The following is a 24,226-nucleotide window of genomic DNA, read 5'->3' on the forward strand; positions in this document are numbered from 1 at the left end:
TGAACGTCACTTAACTGCAGATGAGGGAAGCTACAATTTTGCATACAAGCAAAAACCTGTTCAAAGTAAAATATACGCTAAAATTTGCAAGCTGCGTTTACCTTAATTTTAATAGTACTATATAATATATTATATATAATATATAAACACCTGTATTTCTAACACGTCTTTCAGTAGACAGAACATGCAATTGTGGAACGTTTTGTCGAATCTAATGGAATGCAATGACGTATAAAAAGGTTATGAGAATAAAGAGAATTGTCCAATGTGGGATATTCTTTTGATATATCACCAAAAACACAAATCAAACCGGCACATAAAATGGTAGAAATTGCTGAGAAATATGTTGAGGTGCTTAAATGCTGTAAATAAAATAAAACGGTTGTGCTGTAACCATTCAGGTTACAGCAGATTCAGGTCTCAGGAGGAAATAAATATGTCAATCTTGTGCTTCACTATATGATTACAATGCACCTCCTCTTTCATGCAGTCTGCCGCCGTGTGCGTCTTGATACCCTGCATATTCTCCCGAATATTTTAAGCTTCCCATCTTTTAATTAACTCTGTCGTTCCCAGCCAGCCGGGAACCTGAAAAACAAAACGAACCCTAACAAAACCGAGCTCGAGGCTTGTTATGAGCTTCTCCGTAAGGTGTACCATGCTCATCAAAACAAAAGTTTTATTATCGTTAAAGCTCCTGTCGGTTTATTCGGAGCCAGTAGAGAAGTATGAAACTAGCACAAGAGTGTTATTTAAAAAGGCATCGACGTAAGCTCTGCTTTGTGAAGCGTGGTGAAGCTAAAATTTCACAACACTCTTTCAAATTCTCCCAACGTGCAAACCTTTTTAATACACTTTTAAGCGGCCTCCACACCGCAAACTTAAGTTGGCAAACTCGTGTTGGCAAACTTCAAAAAGCTGGCAAACTCGTACCTTCACACGTCAAACTCGCGTTAAATCACAGCACACGGTAATTTGAAACATGTCCGACTTAGTGAATGGGCGCTCGCGTAGAACAGTAAAACAGAGGAAGAGAAGAGAAAAAACAGAAAGCGGTTGAGAAATAAAAAGGTTTGGACGAAACCCAGTTTGTGCGCTAGCTCCTCCATTTTCTTTTGTTAGTTTCTATTATCTTTGTAGTCAGCTACAGATGAAACGTTCCACTCAGCCGGACAACTGTGAACCTCTTCGATAAATTCAAAAGTGGCCTCGCGTTCATCTTGAATTGCTTCCGCCATTTTGTGAAGTGTCACGCAGATAAATCACGTGAATAGAAGCCGTGTTTTTATCGGTTGAAAGTCAACAAAACACGTTTGCCAATCGTTCACACGTCAGATACGAGTTTACCAACACGAAAAAGTTGGTGAAAAAGTTGGTAAGAATAGAGACAAGTTCTATTTGTCGCCAACAGTTTGCCAACGTGTTTGCCGACTGTTTTTGTGTCGTTCACACACACCAACTTGAGTTTGCCAACACGAGTTTGCCAACTTTAGCTTGCCGTGTGAAGGCCGCTTTACTCAACCTTGCTATTCTCCTCAGTAGTTTTCATACATTTTCAGATATAGCAGTCGGGAGAAAGTGCTTGCACATCAGGTAGATATTTGTCACTCTTACCGCAGTCTTCCTCTTTAGTTCAACCCTCTCTGCCCTGCTTGCTCATATGTCTCACTTAGCGCGCGCGCTCGATGTGTGACGTCGCTTGACGTTGCAACATGAATTAAAAACTGGCCAGTATCAATCGCATTAGTGTGGACAGCGAAAACAGATCCTTTCGAAAATGCTAACGCCATTCACATAACACCGTAAGCGCAGATTATGGTTGTCTGTTTACAATACTCTTCACATATTAACCTCTTGGAGCGTTTTAGCGTGAATTTGTCTGGACGACGAATGTGCTACGAAAATAGTAGCTTGGACGTGAAGCTTTTTATACGTTTTCAGTAAAAAGAAACATCATTGAACACGCATCATTTTCGGAAAACGCACTGAAAACAGATTTTGAAGGGGCCTAGATCAACTAATATTTTAATCAACGGTCTTACTCAGTTAAATAGGGAGTTTAAGAAAACCACGACGGCAACGGCACCGGGCACGTAGCTAAACAAAAGGTTTAATGAGCAGAACAATGGCTGCGCACGTGCGTTATAATTCTTTGTACATTTCTTTACCGTCCTCTGAGAAACAACAACGTGAAATGACTAAATTCTGCGTTGTCCGGGGAACTTGTTTAGTTTTATTTTCATGACTGTAAAGCGATATAGAACTTTGTATATACTCGCTATATGAATAAAGTTATTGTAGTATATTGTTGTGACGTGAACCACGACGGCTACTTTTTTAAATTTTTATTTAAAATTTATCGCTGTGTCCCAGATTCAGTTTCGTGACAGTTTTGGCAGTGATAAACAAAGTAAGTAACTTTAGAGTACCGCGAAATTCGTAGGTAGAATATAAAATCTTTTTTTTTTTTCTTTTAATCGACGTTGTCCTCGGCGTCGCCGTCGTGGTTACTTAAGCTGACTCCCTAAGGGTTTTGTGTGTGTGTGTGTGTACGCATGCAGTATTTACATGTAGGAAGTAAAACATTCTTAATAAACTAAAGTTACTAGTTTAATTGAGTTTCGATATATACAAATATGAATGATACAGGTATCTACATTACAACACTGTTAAGTCCATGCAGATGAATAGCGGGCACATAAGTACACTAGATTCTGACTTACAGAGCGGTCTGACTGACTGGTCGGCTTAGTGGGGAAAAATGGCTGGCGGAAATTATATTTCGTTTAGTGAGATAAGCTTACTATAGTCAGATCTGCCCAGCCGGACCGGTCAAATTGTAAGTCGGTATGCATGTTTATACACGCAATTATTAAGATATCGATCAGTGTTAACCGCAATTCAAGAGTTTTCATAGGGTTATCCATCATAATTGTTCGCGTTGTTAGTTGTGGACCAGGATGTAGATTCGTTGGCGTGCAGCTGATATTTAAGAAGTTTGTCCGTTAGGAGTTGTCACTCGATGGTGTCTCCGTTTTTGATCACTTCATTCTGGAAATTTTGTTTTTGGTATTTTTTTTTTTTTTTTTTTTTTTTTTGGCTTAGTACATTTGTTGTATCGATAAGTACCCTAGGGCCGCCTATGTTTGTAACAATAAACTATGCTAGGGCTGTTTATGTTTGACCAATAAACAAGATGCCCCCTCCTATACGACTTGTGTTTCTTACTAGTGCTACGTTAGAAATCATTTTGTTTTCGTTTCACTAGTACTGCAGAGTGATTAGACAACAAGAGCCATTACACCCTGCTCTAAAAATATGCCAAGCGCACGCGTAATTGTTTGGGTCCTTTTTATTTTCATTTTACTCTAGTTTTCTATATTATTGTGGGGGCGATTTTTAATAAAACAATTACTTCAATCGCGCTTGTTGGATATGAGGTGATCATAGCTTCGTTGGCTATCTATTAAGGAGTTTAAAAAACCACGAGGGCCACTGCAACGGGAACGCCCCTAAACAAAATATTTATTGTTATAGGGAGCTTTGCCAAAGCACGACGGCGAAGGCAACGATCGAGGGCGTCGCCAAAACAAAAGGTTTAATGATGAAAACAATCATGCTGTGCACTTCCGTTAAGGCTGCCGCACACTAACCGATTTGTTGCTGTTGAACTGCAAATTTTTTGTCGCGGTCAAATCGGGTTAAAATTTGTCGGACCATCAGCTTCCCGCACACCAGCCGAGGCTTGGGACTGAGTCATTTAAAATCAAGATGGCGCCTCTTACGCTGACGTGACTCTCATGACATTTTCTACTTGGTTGAGGCGCGCGCGAGCCCCGTCAAATTGTCTTCATCCACTGCACACTAGCCGAAAAGGCCCGACAAATTGTTTTTGGATCTCGCATTGTCAGATAAAATCGCCTGACAAGCCCCGATCTTGTTGCAGACTTGTCTGAATTCACCGCACACTAGCCGACAAGTGAAGATATTTTGTCGGCCGACAAAAAATCGGCTAATATGCGGCGGCTCTTATAAATCCATGTACATTTCTTTGCCGTTCTCTACAAAACAGCGACGTGAAATGGCCAATTTTTCGTACCTTCTTTAAGAATTGAAAGCTGTCGGTGCATGTTTGGCCTGAGCAAGTTTTTAGACCGCTAGGCGTACTGAACAGATTTACACAGTTGCAATATTCGAAGATAAAATATAAATACATTTTCTACGAGGCATCGTCCTCGGCGTCGCTGTCGTCATTGTTAAAGCTCCCTGAATAGCTTTACCAACGACGAAGAGGGCAACGCCGAGGACGATGCCTGGTCAAAACTGAGCTTATTGTTTACCAGCGAAATTCCTAATTGTTTAGATCTGCTCAGTTCGCCAATGGCTCTAAAAACCTGCTCACGCTAAATATGCAATGACAGCTTTGAAGTTCAAATGGAAATACGATAAATTAGCCGTCGTCGATTCCGTCCCTCAGGCTACGCAGAACTTGGTTATTTCAATTTCTTGTTTTTTAGAGGGCGGCAAAGAAATGTAAAAATAATTATAACGCACGTGTATAGCTATTGTTTTGCTCACTTTAAAAACTTCTGATTAGTAGCGTTCTCGTTCCCTGTTGTTAATTTTGCATACGGAGACTAAACCCACAGTACGAGCGCCAGTCAAAACTGTCCTACTAAAACGACACGATATCAAATAGTCTTTTTCTTCGCAACTAACAAAACTTTAGACAACGCTCAAATTGTTGTGGCCTCTTTGAATACTTAGCTCGAGAATTCAGGGTTCAATTTCACGAGGAAAAACTTACATTTTTTTCTTCAAAATTACACAACTATTTTTCTACCTGAGACACTCGACGAACTACAAATAAGTTGCCGGACGCGTGACATCCATTTTCTGGCTCCAAATTAAAGGCTTGGAGACACAAAATGTTTCATAAAAATTTTCACTATATATATTTACAATCTGATAGAGTTTTCGGAATTATAAATCCCTTTTCGGGAATATATATTCGATGCCGCCTCCAGTGAGAAAGGCTGTCTGACTACAATTATTACTTCTACTTATGGCCCAAGACAGTTCAATGGGCGAAGTTTTAGGGAAACTGTTTTCCGATCTGAAATGCAGTGGACCGTTTTTACAAGTGCATTGTTCCCTCGTCTTTGCACTTCTAAGGCGACGCTTAGATTTATTCATAACGATTTTTTTTTCACTGTATAAGAAATTAAAACGACAACACCGTATCAATCGGATGGGCCGTAATCTTTTTTTCTCAGAGTTAGCAAATGTAAGATTTGAAGAGAAATGTAAGCTTATCGTCATCGCTCGTATTTTGCGTTGTGTGGCGGCCGTATTAAAATTTAAGTACGCGGTCAACTGGTGCGAGGTCTGGAACCAAGCATTTAGGAAAATAAGGACTGCAAACCGTTATAAAACAAATCAAGAACTGCAATGGTGGACAAAAGCCCTTGGGAGACTGATTTAATTCAACGTGCTTGTCCGTGTTTCTCTTTTATCTTTTACACTGAAGTTTGAAAAAGCACTGCAATTCTTTTAAAGAGGCGTTGCTATTCTCTCCTCCCTACTAAATACAATGTTAAAACTCAGGCGAAATTACACATTGTAGGTAGGGTGGGGGAGGGGGGAGGCTGAGCAGGTAAAGTTGTTTTCGCTCGCGACTGTTGTCTGGCGTGTGTGCAAAAGCGCCAAGAGCGTAAATTTTTCTCAAGACTTTTGTCCATGATTGCAGATGAAAACTAAATTAACTGAATCCTCTTCGTTTTATGGGGGTGTCTGGTGAAGGGTTTATAGTGGTAGCACGTTTACATACCGGTCGAACCGGTCCAAGTGGAGAGAAGCCCTGACCAAACACCTCAAATCAGGGGAGGAGAAGCTGACATGCCGCCACAGAGAGGCGGGTCCGCAGAAAACAAAGCGACAGCCTCGACAGACCAGAGACAGAACACAAATACAGCCTCTGCAACAGAGACTGTCACTCCCGCATCGGCCTCCACAGCCACAGACACCGGTGCTCCAGCCAAGCAGACAACTAGGATGCTACCCATGGTCAACCCTGACCGATGGAGGCCTACAACAACGTTTACAGAAATGTGGTCCATCTTAGTGCCAGGCAACTGGTGAATGACTGACTGGCTGTACTGGCTCACACATACGTTGAACGCCCCAACTCACACCTTTTGACATGGTGACGGCCACACTCCGGGCAACGGCATCGACCTGCCCCGTAAACTACATAACTAATAACTGTCCACTGTATGCCACGTGGCATATAGGGCCGCAACATCTTCCCTCTACCTCAATTTGTCTCTAGCCCTGACAGTGCTCTGTTTCTCTCACAACCCTTTCGCGAGTTCTTCTTCAATAAAAACATGAACTATTTTAAGAATGAAGAAGTCAAACTGTGAATATAAACACTGGTCGCATAATCATCACAATTTATTCTATATTGACAACGTGTGGTTTAGCTAAACTACGTCTACTTGACAATCTGTATCTTCCGCTTTCTTTGCCTATTGGAGATCTAGACTTAAAGATATTTTCGGGAACAAGGGGGCGAGCTTGTCCTGTTACATGGAAAAAGGTATAATTTTGGATTATGTTAAGGGAACAAGTGCTGTCTGGGAATTATCAACAGACACCTGATGTCAAGGAGCAAAATTGCAATAGTTTTATGATATTATGAAAAAGTGTAAGCTCTGACTAGAAGATCTTGCGTTGTAAACCTTATTGATTTTGAGCACCTTTTACTCCCAATATTCCGTAACTCCTCTAGGTATTCAACAGCGAGAATTTATCATTTGAAATGAAATATACTCAGGTACAACACGCCGGATGAAAAAGGGAAATCATTAACGATACCAACTTGGTAAGCCATACAGTTCACAAAAATAATATTCAAACTATTCTCACTGCATAATTAATTAGCTCATTGCAAAACATGCTATTATTCCATAACATTCCCCCGTTTTCGCCCGTGCTGGTGGCGTCGGTAATGCTTTGCGCCATTTGGAGTTTATATTTGGTCTGCATGTCCGCTTGAAGCGTGGTCTTTTCGTACTGTACTCTACAAAGACAGTCGTCTTTTGCGATCCGCCCACCTCCCCTGGTGGCGGTTGACCAAGCTCCTATTTCCTCATATCCTCGTTGCATGCCTACTGCCTCATCAGTCGCGGACTCTTCCATAACTTAATCTTATACGATGAGGTAATGAGTATGCAGTGAGGATATGGTACTAATGAGAGTATACCAATCAAGAAGCTTGATGCGATGAGAAGAAATAGCGAGAATCTGAAGCTGTGTCATCTTGCGCGTAGTTATTTGCGATAAGTAAAACCGGAATTTTTGAAGTTTGTTTTCTTCTGGGATCCAAAGTTTAACTGCAGAAAGTCCCTTTTAATATTGCTTGAAGACAGTGAATTAGCTTACCCATATGTCTTTTATTTCGAAGAAAGAAAAAGTTCACATCTACATAAGAATAGCTATCCTTTAGACATATCCAGCCAACCTTGGTAAACGAATTAATTAAACAACAGTATCCTCTTTCCTCATTACAAATGTGCAATTAGAACAGAATTAAAACATATACGAGCTGTGGTCTGCTGAGTCGTCCGTCATGCGAAAAAGTGACATGATTGGCTTATGTCTGACATTAAAGCGTTGTTTTAACTGTGAGTCATATCATGCCATCTTTCATTAGTCGTTGTTAGCTTTTGTTTCAGCATAATTCGACTAGACATCACTGGTGATTATTCGATATTATATTGACTTCTATCTGAGAGTGATTAGATAAAGACATCCGTCGCAATTTAAGAATTAGTGTTCTCTGCTTTTCGTTTTCGTGCCATGGATTTCAGTAATCCTCTGTCCAACTCGAGCGCAGGGTGAGTTTGAAAACGTACTATTTACCTGCTTTGTAATTTATATAGATAGTATCTTCATTAAGTTTTCTTCAGTTTAGCTAAAGATGGCTGTTGAAGGATTCTTGATAATTTGGAAAACGAATCGATAGGCAGAAATTATACCTAATTTGTTCGAATTCCCATCAAGCCCTTTCTATTCGGTCTTACGCAAAGTCAGCGCCATATCTCTCCGCCGCACCATATTAATCTTGTCAAGTGCGGACATGTGATGAGAATAAAGAAAACCAAGCGTAGCACAGACTGTTAATGTCAAGATATTCTGACCAATTTTGTAATGGAATATTTTCAAATCACACATGCTGGAGAAAATAAGCGTTATAGCCATCATAGAAAACACAGTGTCAAGCTGTGTACAATAGGATCGAAGACTTTATGCCCACCATTCGCTAGTGGCAAAACTACCAATCACAATCAAGAATTATCGATCCGCCGAACGAGTATATAATACCAAAAAAATATGCCAGGTGCGGAGTGTTACCGAGCATTGGTCTCTACCACTCCATGTTATCGGCAATTGATGAGATCCAGAAGGATCGAAACCGCGGTCTTGCCTGATCTACAAGGCTACGAGCCTTCTAACAAAAGAGGGACTATTAACAGTCTCAAGAAAACCTGACAACATCGCAAATAAAAGCAATGACAACCACAACGTGCAGCTGGATGAACAATCATAGGAAGAACTCCTAAATTCAGAGCTTTTGCCTGAACAAAACCACACAATATCATAAACAACACGCAAAACAGTCCACAGACTTGCGCGTGAACATCTACATTTGCAGTTCCAGAAAGAACATACTGGAAGGACAAAAAGCTCGATGAAATTGATGCAAGAAGCATAAGAACGTCTCTCTAATACAGACTCATAGCTTTCAACAAGGCAAGCTACAGCTATCTCTGGCGAAGCCGGACAAAGATAAATATGACACCCGTGATAACAAGCAGCATAACTTGCAACAGTAAATGAAACAGCTGGGCCCGGCGTAATAATACAAAATGCAAGTAACCAACATGCTCAGGGAATATTTCAAACTTTGTTCCTCCAGAGCTAACATTCAGAGAGCTTAAAACATATCTTGCAATCAAATGAGCCAAAAAAAGTAATACGTGGCCAAAAACAGAGGTGTCAAACTCAACAAATTACACGCGGATAACAGCGGACGCCACGCAGACCTATGACCTCTAACGGCTCTACTCTGGTGAAATATCCTCCTAAAAACAGGAGTATTGTTTAGCGAAATATTCAAAGATCCCCCTATCGTACAATACAAAAGGGGCAGATCCTCAAAGATATACTAGTTCGAGCAAAACTCTCAAAGCGGCTATTACACGTGGATAGGAGTTGTGTAGGCCTGTCACCCCATTGTTATCACTAAAAATGATATCTTAGCAGGCCATCTGCTTCTCTTCGACATCAAGGGTTATAGTTTTAAGTCTTTTGTTTGAATCGGGAGCCAAGACGGTCGCTGATGATCTCCGATTAGCCGTAGATTTGGAAGTGATGTGATAAAATGCTACACGCAGTTGTGCTCATAACCAATTCATTCTAAAAAGATGATGCATTGTCAAAATCTAGAACGAAGAAGTGAAACGGCTCTTAAGTCAGCAGCTTTACCAGTAAAATATGAAACGAAACCGACAGCAGTAGGAAAAAAAAAACTGTTTACTTGATAAAAGGTTGATGCTGAATATTTTCCTCTTCATTGGCAAAGTGTCTAACAGTTAACTTGAGGTGCTTACCGTAAATCCTTGAACAATCACTCGATCCTTTTAAGTCTTGTAAACAATGTCGCAATTGGATTAATTCAGTTATCAAATTATCAAATTACTTTAATTTTCTTATCTTGTGAAGTGAACATAATTTTACTTTGTATCATATGTATATAATCGATGCTTTGAATTAAAATAGTTGGTTTCTTAGCGAAAGAAGCATAATGTTCCCTACCTTTTCTTAGCCTGTAATTCAAATTGCATGCTAGAGGAAGTTAATTTGCTACCGTTTGTTTAAAACCACCCGCAATGCAGGCCAATTTGCGCAAGCAACAGAAATCTGTTCTATTATTTATTTGTTCGGTTTTTCAGCTTGTACTTGTAAGAAGGTTTACTTCCATAATCCGATAGAAACACATAACTCGAAAAAAATCTCGCGAAAGTATCCGAAAAAAGTGTATAAAAAGAAACTAAATAGGAACATCAAATTTTATTATATTCTTATTAACAGTGAGTAGTCAATAGCGCTCGTTGGGGCAGTAACCAATCAGGAGCCAGGGATCATACCACGTGACCACTTTTTTCCCATACATTCTCTTAAATTTGAAAATCCAAGATGGTGTGTAGGTAGGTAAAAAATGGCGCCCGTGACGTCACAGCTCACGCATGCCCAAATAAGGGCAACATGACATCGAGGTTGTCACGTGTATGGTCAAATAAGGCGCTAGCCAATGCCTGAAATCGAGGTTCGGATGTGGAAATAAAAGGGTTTGCGTGAGTATCGAGTGGGTATTGTTGTTTTGAGATCGACAAGAAGATGTCTTCAGAGGAGAGCAAGACGAAGGTGGAGGTGATTAGTGTTCCTGAAGAGGAGTTTCCAGACGACATGACGAGAGAAGAATTTGCAGCGAAGGTGATGGATGCTGTTCATGAGGGTATTCTTGGAAAGATAATGAAGAACGCCGTTTCTCACGCTATGGATGTCGTTCTGAGGAAAGAAATTACGAAGCTGGCGGATGAGGTGCTGAGGTTCAGAAAACTCCTGTCTGAGAAGATGCTTGCAGACCAGTCAATCTCGTTTAAAGACCCAGTGTGTTTGGAGAAGTTACCGGATGGATTTTTGGCCGGATGGAATGAGTGGAAGAGCAGTTGGGCCAACAGAGAAGAGTTAGCGTACCAAGCATTTATCAAACAAATTGTAAAACCACCAGAATCAGAGGAGTGAAAAAACATTTTATTTATGTCTGTAACTAATAAAGATCCTTTAACGAGAGAATGTACATGGTTTGTTGTGTGATTTTTTGCATCATCTTGAGTGCTTGCACGTCATTGGTTCCCAGGTGCACGAGGGATAGCATCATGGTTTGGGGGGTGAGAAATTCTCCGTGAAAGCCTGAGGAGGATTCGAACACGCGTCCGAAGGGCCAGACCTTGGAGAGGTCTCTTCTCATGTACCAGGGGTAGGGAAAATGTTGGGTGAGGAAGAGGAGCATGACATCTTCGTCGGGGTGGGACTCGTCCAAACGGATTTTACAGGCCAGGGGTCTCTATGGAAAAAAGAAAAAAAATTTTAATGCCCCGACCAGGAATCGAACCTGGGTCTTTGAGGCCACAACTCAACGTCTTAACCATTAGACCATCGAAGCGCTTACCTCTTTAGGACTTGGTTTTGGGGATGTCATCGGGAGGAAGTCCGAAATTCACGGTTTTGCAATGAGGGCAGAGTCTTTGGGAGGGTTTCAACCACCAGGTGTGGAGGGCTTTGCAGCTTCCGTGAAAGAATTGGTCGCAACGCGGTGTCAGGAAGTAGTCTTGGATACTGTGATTGGGAGTGTATCCTTCCTTACACCATATACATTCGGGTTTAGGAAATCGTGACATGGAGTCTGAAAATAGAACAAAAAACAGCTTTTTAATGGACACTACTTAGTTTACATGGTGGGACGTGTGCACGGTCCTATTGACCGGCGCCCTCTTTTTCCTCAGGATAAACATCAATGAAAGATTTGACGTGATTGACACGTGACAGGGCCTGGTCGTAACTGTTTCCCAGGAAGACGGATTCGTAACAGTTGGCTTCCACATTGTAGTACATGCCATAGATGACCCCGCAACAGGTTGCGTAGACGCACCCTAGCCCCCAGTCTTTTCTCAACTGTCCCGAGAGCGCGCGTACGAATCGGGTGTGGTTCCCTTTTCTGCTCAATTCTAGGATCGGTTGTCGGCAGCAGGGTCTCAGCTGTTTGCATACGTGACAATGGAGGGGTGGTTCCATGTCTAAAATTGAAGCAATTGTTGGTAAGTGTTGCGGACCCAGTCTACATGAATCACCAAATCATTGGTATCGTCCTCGTCAAGGACCCCCAACCTCTCTTCCAACCACAAAAGATCTAATTCGTCCAGGGCCACTCCGATAAAATCTGAAAGTTGTTCTAGGTCCCTGTACAAAGGGGTCTCTTCTTCTTCGTCGTTCATCCACTTTCTCACCCGCTTTTCCCAGGTAGTCAACTCTACGTTACACCGCTCTAATACTTCCATGCTATACTCACTTGGTACTTCGAGAAGCCACAGCAACGATAGTATCCACAGTCTTCTGTAATGGGCGCTCATACAAGTTGAAATAACTCAGAGTGCCTTTGACGGTCCGACTCGCTTATTTTATAGGCACGGTATAATGGTGTCCAGTCTCCTACCGTGAGTGGGCGTGGTAGGGGGATACCCCCTATCCCCTGGGTCTGGGGTAACACGTGACTTCGTCTCGATCTGTGATTGGCTGGACGGATCTGCATAAAGCGAATCCGCGTCGCCCCGATCTTCACTCTGAGTTTTTAGCTTGTATTGAGCGCTATCATGGCCTTGAGGGAGAGATATATTCAAAACAATTTCAGACCGAGAAAGCCCGAGGTTACGTATGAAGAAGCAATCGATAGAATGGACGAGGACTGGACCCGATTCTATGAGACCATGAACTTTCCCATCCGGGATTTGTTGGCGGGTCGACGTTGGCTTTCGCGCATCAAGGATTCCAGTCAGCTCGAGGTAATGCTGCATCAGATATTATTTTTCATGGATGAGCAGAGGGAAAACTGGACGCGGAGTTTGTTCCAGTACCGGAGCATTGAGAAGTGTTTCGGCAGGACCTTGTTCAACTCGATCTATGCCATACGTAAGAACATTGTATGGGACGTGAAAGTGAAGCCGCCCGTGGACCGTATCACATTTCATAGATTGATGCTGTGTTACGGTTTCGAACCATTTCAGTCCACGTGGACTAAGAGACAAAAGAAGACAGCGAGACGCTATATCCTCACAATTAACTTTTATTACAGTACTTTTAACCAATGTGACCAAGTAACGATGCGATCGATGATCGATGCGGAAGACAAATTACCCAACATGTAAAAATATTGAAAAATAAAAATCAGAGTGTGTTTTTAAAAAACTGTGTCTGTCTTTTCTTAGTTTGGGTCCTGTCCATTGATCAGTTTTGCTTCGGCGACTCCTCGCGGGTATTCGTCGATCCATTGGAAGAACTTGCAGTTACGCTTGGGACACTTGAGATAGAGCCTGTCTGGGTTGGACTGGGAGTGGGAGGTGGCTAAGACCAGGGACTTGTTGCATAGACATCGGAAACGAGCTGGGTCGATGTTCCTGTAGCAGGGATGGGTCTGTTCTTCGACGCGTCTCAGGTAGGTGCTCACCTCGTTCGCGCCACAGGTCACATAACACTTGGTGTAGAATCTGGAAGAGGGGCATCGGTAATACTCCCACCAGGTACCACCTTCGGGGGTTTTCACTCTTCCAAATTCCATGGGTACCATACAACGCGGGCAGGTGTAATCTTGTGTTTTCAGTTGGTTCAGGAACTGATCGGGGTCGAATTCCTGCAACACTTGTACTTCGGTGAATTCTCCTTGGTCGTCCACTTCAGGTGGTAATTCTACGAGGTCGTCTTTCTTGAATTTGTCGAGTCCCATGGGTTCCAGGACTTGCATGGTTCGAGGAGGTGATTCTCTTATCACGGTCAGGCATCCGCCTTGAATGGCAGGTAGCTTTGAGTCTGTGAAGATAGAGATTGAGTTAGTATCCCAACAAGGTGTTCTCCCGTAACATTGTTTCTAGGATGTGGGTGGTCTTTCGCACGTTTTTGGGTGTCAGTCTTTGCCTTCGCTTGTAATGGTTACTTTTCATTTGGCTTTTGGCTTCTTGGCGTTTGATCGAAAAGACGCTCCACGGCTGCGAGAAGCCTTTGAGAGGGACGGTGGTCCAACTGACAGAGTCCGGTGTGATCTCTTTGAAGAGGACGCGTTCGTTGAAACGTAGTCTGGTACGAGGTTTTTTGAATAACCATCTATCTAAGGTGGATTGTAGTTTACCTCCTTCTCCTTCCACTCTCTTGGGTAGGACCAGTTTCAGTTTCTTACGCGCCTCCTTCTTTTTGGACGATTTTTTCTTTTTCCTGTCGGGTTCGACGTGTGAATCCATGACGACTGCTGGAAAGTGACTCGTGATGGAATGCGTGGTTCGACTTTATGGATGTTTTTAAGACCCAATCATAGACGTGTGGTGTGATGGGATCATGTGACGGTCTTCGTTTCCGATTGGTGGGATCTGAAAAAGGGCACGTGATACGTGAAAGTACGGAGTGAAAGTGGATCCGCGGCGCGGGTATAAAAGGAGCCCGTTTGACGCCGTGAATCATTCTCGACTTGCTCTTGATGCGGTGATGACCCATAGGATTTTGGATGAGAGAGCCGTGCAGGAGATCCTTGAAGATCTGAGACAAGAGTTGAATCGAGCTTCTTTTGTTTTGGCTAGACTCGAAGAAGGCGAAAGACCATTGCATGTAAAGATATTAGACTTGGAGTTACGTCTTGTTTCCCCTTTGTACTATAGGCTTCAGAGGCACTTGATAGACTGGGGCGACCGTAGTTGCTATCCTCATTTGTCGGGCTTGGAGGTCACCAACTTGGCGGATCGAGAAGGAAAGAAGTTTAACGAGGCTGTCGGAGAGTGGGTTTCAAGATGACTTACTATAGCAACTCGAACCAGATTCGGGACCTAGTGGAGCGGATCGTGGATCAGAAGGTACACACTTTAAGAGATCTCGATGCCATTCCGGAAGCCAAAGTGGACATGTACATTTTTGACAATCTCTTCGAACCGTTAGGACAAATACCCGATTGTCTGTGGTCTTTCGAGCTCTTGATGAGACGTCGTCCTGACTGGGATGGTACGATTTTGGAGATGATGAAGAGGTACGAAAATGTGTACCTTTTCTGTGGTGAGTGGTGTCGCGTGATGTACAGAAGTGGTAGCGGTCAATTCAAATTCATTCATTGTCGGGATCCCGCCCTGGACGCCGAGCGTTCCTGTTTGATCGCCACGGATAATCTCACGTACATGATGAGCGATGCCATCCGTGATCTGTTTGAACCCTTGCGGTTCGCTCGAGACCTGTCACGACGGGTGTTGGAGTCAGACAAGAGTCCCAGGGTGGAGGAGATACTGACTTTCAACAGGTGCGCTCACAAGGAAACGTGTCTGAAGTTGGAAGAGTTGATCTACGATGTCATGCGTCAGCGTGATCTGTGGAAGGATCGGTTTTTCTTCCGTGCCCTCGAGGCTGATGAGGATGACCTGTGTGGTGAGTGTAGAGAGAGTATGCGACAAGCATTCTATGTGAAGGGGGACGAGGAGGAAGCCCTGAAGTGGAGACCCGGTAAAGTGGGTTGTGATTGGAGAAATTGTAAATATTATGCCATGGATACCTATGAGGAAGACTGTGATAATGAGTATGGTCAAGAATGTAAGAACACGGAATATGTTGCATACTTTTCAGATTCAGACTAGTCTTTTTGCCTTCTTTTTCGTTTAGCCAATCAGATCTGTTTTTCGTAAGAACCAATCAGGCACGACGTTTTTGTACATATAAGAAAGTCGAAATAAAAAATTGGGTTCAAATCATTATGTCTCATGCCTTGAGTTGGTTGATCTCGAGAGTGTGTGCGACCATGGCTGATCGATGGTGTTGGACAACCTTGTGTTCCAAGTGCACTAGAGTCTACGAGCGATACGGTAAGGGTGAACCCATCCCTGACCATTTCAGTGATTCGCCCTTGGAGGTGTTTGACTATACCGACGTCGAACCCAACGTGATGCGTTTTGTCGTTTATATCTTGTGGTTGAAACAGCAACCCGATTCATTTAAGAAGTATCTCGAGGTACGTGAGCAGCGATTCGAGTTGTGGAGACAGTGCGTTTACAAACTTTATCGACTATGAAGAAAGGTCAAAAGAAGAAGCCGCTTTCGACCGGGACGTTACTGGGACGTTATCGGGATCCTTCTAGACCCGGTCGTCTGGGCGGTCTGACGCGATTCGCCAAGGCCAATAAGATCTCGGTACGACGCGCGCGCGAGGTCCTGCAACGGGATTTGGAGTACACGTTGCACAAACCCAGACGTCGTCGGTTTCCCACGGTCCCGGTGGTGGTGTTCGGAATCGACGAGCAGTGGACGGCCGACTTGATCGAGGTGATCAATATTTCAAGGTACAATCGAGGGTATCGTTATCTCTTGACGGTGGTGGACGTGTTTTCCAAGCACGCCTGGGTCCAGCCCTTGAAGAGCAAGACGGGTAAAGCGGTGACGGAAGCCATGGCTAAGATCTTGAAAGGAGGTAGAAAACCCCTCAATCTCCAGACGGACGACGGGAAGGAATTCTACAACAAGACGTTTCAGGATTTGATGAAGCAGAAAGGCATTCATCATTTTTCGACTCGTGGGGATACGAAATCCAGTGTGGTGGAACGGTTCAATCGGACCCTGAAAGAACGTTTGTACAGGTACTTCACCGTGCAGAATCTGATGAGGTTTGTGCCCGTGTTACAAGATCTGGTCCGAGGGTACAATCGATCGTATCATCGCAGTATCAAGATGGCTCCCGATCAAGTGACTTTAGGCAATAGCGAGGACGTGTGGGAGACTCTTTACGGGAAGAAAAAAGGAAAAAAATCGAGACGACCTCCACTGAAAGTCGGGGATCGTGTGAGATTGAACAAGAAGTTCCGTCAGTTCAAGAAAGGGTATTTACCCGGTTGGACCGAAGAGGTGTTTGTGATACGCCGGGTGCGTCCTGGTAGTGTCACCACGTACAAGGTGGAAGAATGGGACGGCACGGCGGTCGAGGGCACGTTTTACGCGCAGGATTTGCAAAAGGTGTCCGTGAAAGACGACGATCTGTTCCGCATCGACGAGATCGTCAAACGAAAAGGAGATAAAGTATTGGTGCGTTGGAAAGGTCGGCCAGTCAAGTACGACAGTTGGGTGGATAAAAAAGGCTTGCACGTGACCAAAAAGCCAAAGACGAAAAAATGAAAGACTTTTACGTGCATTTGCTGAGCAATGCCAGCACGGACGAGTTTCCGGACAACAAGGCCAACAGTTTCAAGAATCGTCTGCCTTACCCGCTCCTATTTGACTCAGACAAGGAATGGAAGGTGGGCTTGGTGAGTGTTTCTTACCCGATACCACCTGCACGACCGCATCAAGTACCGGCCCCTCAAACGCACGACTTTGACGATGATGATTATTTGTTTGGTATTGAGTGGACCATTGAAACGTTCATCCTGCAATCCGATGGGTCGACGTGGCTTCCTGGGCGTTACCGCGTGAAATTTGAAGTCACTGGGAAGGAACTGAACCGTGACCGACACAAGGTGACGAGTGGTAGATCTCTCATGCAATACCTCATTCATCGTTTTCACGAGCGCATGTATCATTATATGGATCGCGCCAACGAAAGTCTACGAGCACCGGACGGGAAAAAATACTACCCCGTGTTCCGATGGGAGGGAAACGATTTGATTCTGGACAACACCGACACGTTCCTCGACGAGTCCGGAGACAGACAACGTCCCAGAGTGTTTTTTGGTCCTAAACTGGTCAAGACGTTGGGTCTGATTCGCGAGGAAGCGTTTTACTCCGTTCACATGACTATGAATATGATCAAGATCTTTCCCAACGACACCGTCCCGTCTGATTTCAAGAAAGACTGGACCAACGAACACGACCTTCGTTTTCGTAACTTTTGGGATTTGAGCAGCAACGGTACGTTACAGCTCAGTCCTTATTGCAACTGGCGCTTCAGTTATTTGGACGAGGAATACGCCAAGACCTATCATCGTGGAGTCGTCGTTCATACGGACCTGCCTACGCCTCGCAGTCCCCTGTACCTATATTCGAATGTGGCTCGTAGCACGATCACGGGGAATCGAGTGACGGATCTCTTGAGAGAAGTCCCCCACGACTCGATCAAGACGACGCACGAACCGACTCAGATTCAATATAAACCCGTGCGCAGCAATATTCTGGATATAGTGGAGGTGCAACTGGCCGAGAACGACGGAAGACTAGTGGACTTTGAATCGGGCGTGACCTCGGTGACATTACACTTCAAGGATGAATGAGTCACCCGACGACTTTTACGTGCAACTGATGAGCAATGCCAGTACGAACGAGTTCCAGGATAACAAGGCCAACAGTTTCAAGAATCGTCTGCCTTACCCGTTACATTTGAGAGAACCGGGATGGAAAGTGGGTATCAGCGACCTGTCTTTTCCTTCGGCTGATCGTAAGATGGGTTTGAAAGATTCTCTTCTGTTTGAAATCTGGTGGATCGATATGGTGAACGTAGATCGAAACCTATACACCCAGGTCTCTTCAGTGACGAGAGAAAGCGATTTGGAATTCACGCCGCGGAATGGTACCGAATTACTGAACGCGATACGAGATCGATACATGCATAGGTTGAGATCTAGAACGGATGACGATGTGACCATGTACAAGAAAAAGAACAAACCCGACGATCCCACCGAATTGCTGTACACGGTCATGCATCGGGCCGAGAATGGAGAATGCGTCCTGGACAACTAGAGAACGTGCATCAGCCTCCTGATCAATGGTAAACGCGTCTTTCCCCAAATGTCCATCGGCATCGAATTGGCCAAGAAGATGAAATGGGTCAAGACGGGAACATTGCAAAACGGACGACCCGGTTACGTCTTGGGACCCCACCTGAGGAAAGAATTTCCCAAGGAAGTCATACCCACGGCCACGGACTTGATCATAGCCCAGAATGACGGGGACGAACTATTTTACAAGATCGACCCGGACACCTTACATTTGAGTTGTTTCATCAATTGGGTCTTCACGGACCTGGATCGCAGTTACGAGGAAGCGTTCGGATGCAATCGTCGTTCCTTGTTCGTGTATTCGAATGTGGGACAGAGTATGGTGACGGGGAATCAAGTCACGGATCTGTTGAAACAAGTTCGTTACGATCCGGAGGTGGTCGACCTTCAACCGAGACACATCCTATATCTACCGGTGCGCACGGCCGTTTTGGACATTGTCGAGACTGAAGTGTCGGAGAACGACGGACGACTGGTGGACTTTGCTTCGGGTGTGACCACGATCACGTTGCATTTCAAAAAAGGATGAGTGATTTTTACATCACATTGCCCAGTAACAGCAGTAAGAACGAGTTTACGGAGAACAAGGCCAACAGTTTCAAGATCAGGTTACCCAATCCCATACGTCTGGAGGGATATGGATGGAAAGTGGGGTTGTTCAGTATCGACATGCCAGATGCGCACGTGACGCTTCCTTCTTTCAAGGATTCCGCAGGTAAAGTCACCTTGGCCTCTACTGCGTGGAGACGCATTGAACCCGAGACACCCAATGGCTACACGTTTGGAAAAGCTTCATTCAACACGGATGACCTCAAAGAGGTTTACAGTAACGTGAACGGTGTTGAATTCATGAAATCCATTATAAGCCACTTCGAAAGGGAACGCGTCTTCAATAACTCTGGACCGAGAGTGAACTCAAAATACGTCACGAATGATGGGAGAAGAACCTACGTTGCGTTCAAGTGGGAAGGCGAAGACTTGGTCACGGATAACAAAAACGTCTACCGTCCCAGAAGGGAACCACCTGAATTACAATTTGACGCCGATCTGGCTTTGAAAATGGGATGGTTGCTGGAGAAGGGAAATGGTTACGTGCTGGGTCCAAACTTGCGAATCGAATTTTTCGATGATATCATTCCAGACATTCGAACCAGAAGAGACATACAGGATTCGAGTGGAAATCGTCTTTTTTCCAGGTCGTGAAAAACCCCATCAGAAATACTGCATTCTTGGAACTCAGCGTCTTTTGCAATTGGCGTTTTCTGAACCTGAACAGAGCGTTTGAGAGTGTGATCGGAAGCAGTTCGCGTTCCTTGCTCGTTTACTCCAACGTGGGAGGTGCAAGTGTGGTGGGAAGTCAAGTCACGGATTTACTGAGAGAGGTCAACTTGATTCGTAAAGGTGCCGCTGTTCAGTACTTTGAACCCACCCACATTCAATATATTCCCGTGCGCAAGGAGGTGTTGGACATTATAGAGGTGCAAGTGGCTGAGGCAACTGGAGAACTGGTGACCTTTGGAGCTGGTAATACGATCGTGACGTTACACTTTATGAAATCATGATCGGGGGAACTTTGATACGGTTTCATCCCGACGGATACCAATCGGGATCTGGCATGTTCGGTCAGATTTGGAAAGGCATCAAGAAACGAGGTCCCGGCATTCTCAAGGACGTTCTGAAAGAATCGGCCATGGAGGGTCTGAAAGGTTTAAAATCGGGCGGCACGGGAGGAAAGCCCAATTGGAAAGGTGCACTCGCCGGGTTAAAGCGGGGAGCCCTACGCTCCGGGAAACGTAAAGCAAAGCAAGAGCTCCAAAGCTTTTTGGATAGTAAAAGAAAAAGAATAGACCTGTTTGGATCATGATTCCCATCTACTCGAGACGCGTGAGACGTCTCCCCGGAGGGATACGCACGTATAAAGGGGGTTCGCTCTTCCGGAGACGCTCAAAACTCCCAGACTACCGTTGGGTAAAGTCAGCACTGAGAAGGAGACGAAGACGACGTAGACGACGATGACGGACCTAGTGGCTCATGCTAGGTCGGCGGGGGTTCGTAACCCTCGCCTGGACATGTTCACCACTCCTCCCACGGATCTCAGCATGTCGTCTCGACGTGAGGTGAGAATCAATCCGTTCAATACGGGGATCAACCCAGTGACCTTCCAAATCGATCCTCAAGAAGACTTTATCGACATGAACGAGAGTTTCTTCGAAGTGGAGTTGGCCGTCAAGACAACTGCCGGAGGTAATATAGCGCAAGCGAGTACCGTAGGACTCGCCAACAATCTGGCCCACACCCTCTTCAAACAGATCAATGTGAGATTGAATGGTACTCTCATCAGCCCCCAGACCGATACTTACCACTACAAAGCCTACATCGAAGCGCTGTTGAACCATGACCGAGACGACGGTGAATCGATCCTGACACCAGAGGGTTGGTACAATTGTCTTGGTGTACCCAGTCGCGGAGAAGCGGATGTGATGTCAGGCAATAAGTTGGATCCTGCTCACGACGATTACAAAGCTTTACCCCAAGATCTCAAGAACATGGTTCAGAGTCGAATTCAGTTTTTTGGTGGAAAGAGAGTGACCTTGAGGTGCAAACCTTACTTGGAAGTGTTTTATCTCAGCAAGTTACTGGTACCTGGCGTACAGATCCAGATTGACATGTACTTCAATGCCCCCACTATGTGGACAGTCCAATGGGCCGGTGCCGATACTCTCAGACTGACTGACGTCGACGTGAAAGTGAGATTGTTCCTGTCTCAAGTGAGAGTGACTCCCTCGGTGTACCGAGAACTCATGACCAGCATGAAAGGCGGAAGAGTGGCCACTTACCCCACGTGAGAGGTGAAATTCGCACTTACTCTCATCCCAATGACAATCGTCATTTTGAGTGCAACAATCCTTTCCACAATAAGCTACCTAATCAGTTAGTGGTGGCGATGATGAAACAAACAGCCTTCAATGGAACTGTGACGGTCAATCCGTTCAGTTTTGAACAATTCAATCTCGCTTCCATCAAACAACTGGTGAGAGGTGAAGAGTACCCCTACGAGACCTTGGAGCTCAAACACGATGATGACAGTAAAGATCTGAGAGGTTACCAAAGATTCCTCAAAGCCTCGGGAGTATTGTGCAGAGGAAAAGGAAACATGGTCCGAAAAGAGGACTGGGGACACGCCAAGAGATGCAACCTGTTTGTATTTGATAACACAGCCAATGGATGTTTGGACAGTCCAGTGTTGAACCCCAAGCAGGAAGGTGAACTGCGTCTGGTAATCGATTTTGGAGACGCCCCAGGCTCAAACCTGACCATCTTGTTGTACGGCGAATTCGAGAACATGCTGGAGATCAACGAGAACCGAGTTGTCATCTACGACGTGTACCAATGAGAAGAAAAATGGAGAGATTGGCCTTGAATAATTTAGAATTGGATTATTTGGCACGGACGAATCCGTCACTCTGCTGTGTTTTTCACGGCACGGTACCTTGCGATCGGCTTCCAAGAACAGTACCTCAAGAAGGACCGACCGCTTACATCGTGAACACGGAGCCACACGATAAACCGGGATTTCATTGGATCGCTTTGTGGGCCGACAAGAACAAGTGCGAGATACTGGACAGTTACGGTCTGCCGTTGGACACGTACGGAACTGCCGGACCGATCCAGGCCTGGTTGGACCGTCATTTCAAGTACCAGATTCACAACGGCAAGAGTCTACAGTCCCTCTTCAGTCAGAGTTGCGGCGGTTACTCCCTGATGTTCCTGATCGACCGAGCCGAAGGTCGTGACATGAACGAGTTCTTGAATCGTTTTAAGAAAAACGAGTTTGTGGAGAACGATCGTAAAGTAGGACACATGTTAGAACGTTTGATCGTGGACGAGTTGGATTGGCTCAAGATTTGTAAAACCCCGTGTCACCAGGACACGTGCGGTTCCTCCAGAGGAGTGCGTCATTTGTTATAAAGTACGCTGTTCGAAATAAAAGATGTTCATTTTCGAGAGAACAAGGATGTTGCGTGGTGAAGGCAGATGGTTCCCTCGATTCTTAGAACTGTGTCGAGAAGAGTATACGAAATTGTCCTCGGACGATCCTCTTCGACAGGTCATGGAACGCATTTTGGATTGCGACAGTTACCGTCGAGTCCGATTCATACTGGACCGGAAAAAAGATCATTGGCTTCGATACGTTCTGTTCCACCTGAGTATCAGAGCCAGACTTCAAACGAACGCTAGTAGAGATTACAAGTGTTACCCGTATTGGCACGTTCTTAGCTACGGCAATAAGTCCTTACGCCATCACTTTGTGAGTGCATAAAAAGGTGCGACGGAAAATAAAATTGTTCATTATGGAGTTACTGACAAAACAAGGCACATCATGGCTCTTCAGCTTCAAGGGCATAGACACTTGGACGACGTGATAGCCAGGTTAGAAAAACGCTACGGAAAATCCGGTAAAAAGACGCCTCAACCCAGTGAAGCTCATTTCAAGAAAAACCAACCGCCAAAACGACGACTCGATCTTAAAATACTTCAACCCGCCAGAAGACAAGTGTCTTTTCAACCGCCGGCTGTCCTTGACACCGGTGAATTACCAGCGACTGTGACCACCCGCAGGAAACGCAAGAGAGCCGCCACCACCATGCCGAGGCTTTCCGAGAAAGAAGATAGGAAAAGAAGAATGAAAAAGAGGCATTGGTACGAAGACAAGTTCGGAGATTTGAGTAAATTCGCCAAGAAACCTCGAAAAAGGAAATGGGCGCCTGCCAAGCGTCCCAAGAGAGCCGCGGCTAAGAGAGCCATGGCCAAGATCAAGAGTCGTGCCAAGAAAAAACCCATCTGTTTCAATCGTAGAGTCACCCTATTGGGTCTGTTGAGACGCATCCCGGCCGTGAAGACCCCATTGGCCAAGTTGTTCGGATAAAAAACGGAGCGTCTCGAGACCCTGGACCATTTCAAGATCATGGAACGACGCAAAGCGTTTCAATTTCACACTCCGTCGAGTTTGTTGATAGCGGGTCCGTCTGGGTGCGGCAAGACGGTGTTCACTACCAAACTGCTCTTGGAGAACGGCGACTTGTTCCAACAAACACCGAAGAGTATTCATTACTGCTACGGATCGTGGCAAGATGGTTTTCAAAAGCTCAAGAAGGGTGGGGTCAAGTTTTACGAAGGCATCCCCGACAGCGAACAGTTACCCCGATGGTTTCCTGGAGGGGGTGTGTTGGTCTTGGACGACCTGATGGACGAGGGTGGTAACGACAAGCGCGTGTTGGATCTCTTCACCAAACATTCGCATCATCGGAACATCACGGTGCTTTACCTGTGCCAGGATCTATTCCCTAACGGAAAATTCGCCAAGACCATTTCCCGCAACGCTCATTACATCGCGGCCTTCAAGAACCCTCGGGATCAGTTGGGGATACGAAATCTATTACTGCAATCGTTTCCCACGCAATGGCAGGAAGTGTTGGACACGTTTCGAAAGGTCACCGATCGACCTTACGGATACATGCTATTGGATCTTCATCCGGCCAGTCAGGACGATCAACGCGTCCTCAGCCACGTGTTAAAAGACGAAGGATTCGTACGATGCCATCAGT

At 44.9% G+C, this 24,226-nt stretch overlaps 3 protein-coding genes, 1 non-coding gene and 2 pseudogenes across 4 annotated transcripts; 5 read left to right on the plus strand and 1 right to left on the minus strand.

Moving 5' to 3' along the window:
* The first annotated feature begins 10,374 nt into the window (after positions 1-10,374).
* On the plus strand, positions 10,375-10,872 carry LOC149104631 (uncharacterized). Its single transcript, XM_089272245.1, has one exon. The coding sequence runs from the start codon at positions 10,465-10,467 to the stop codon at positions 10,870-10,872; it is 408 nt and encodes a 135-aa protein (XP_089128371.1). The 5' UTR covers positions 10,375-10,464.
* Positions 10,873-11,221: 349 nt separating this feature from the next.
* Positions 11,222-11,293, minus strand: Trnah-gug (transfer RNA histidin (anticodon GUG)). Its single transcript has one exon. It is a non-coding gene; the product is annotated as a tRNA-His (tRNA).
* A 3,379-nt stretch (positions 11,294-14,672) lies between these two features.
* On the plus strand, positions 14,673-15,503 carry LOC149104632 (uncharacterized). Its single transcript, XM_089270937.1, has one exon. It carries the CDS (start codon positions 14,673-14,675, stop codon positions 15,498-15,500), a length of 828 nt encoding a protein of 275 aa, XP_089127063.1. The 3' UTR covers positions 15,501-15,503.
* Positions 15,504-15,814: 311 nt separating this feature from the next.
* On the plus strand, positions 15,815-18,221 carry LOC149104633 (uncharacterized). Its single transcript, XM_089270844.1, has 2 exons — positions 15,815-16,503; positions 17,139-18,221. The coding sequence occupies exons 1-2, from the start codon at positions 15,928-15,930 to the stop codon at positions 18,114-18,116; spliced, it is 1,554 nt and encodes a 517-aa protein (XP_089126970.1). The 5' UTR covers positions 15,815-15,927; the 3' UTR covers positions 18,117-18,221.
* A 217-nt stretch (positions 18,222-18,438) lies between these two features.
* On the plus strand, positions 18,439-19,149 carry LOC149104634 (uncharacterized; annotated as a pseudogene).
* Positions 19,150-20,620: 1,471 nt separating this feature from the next.
* LOC149104635 (uncharacterized protein F54H12.2-like) lies at positions 20,621-22,014 on the plus strand (annotated as a pseudogene).
* The last annotated feature ends 2,212 nt before the right edge of the window (positions 22,015-24,226 follow it).

Source organism: Orbicella faveolata, unplaced genomic scaffold, assembly GCF_042242905.1.
Source record: "Orbicella faveolata isolate gen_17 unplaced genomic scaffold, um_ofav_v1 contig_34, whole genome shotgun sequence".
NCBI classification, from domain to species: Eukaryota; Metazoa; Cnidaria; class Anthozoa; order Scleractinia; family Merulinidae; genus Orbicella; species Orbicella faveolata.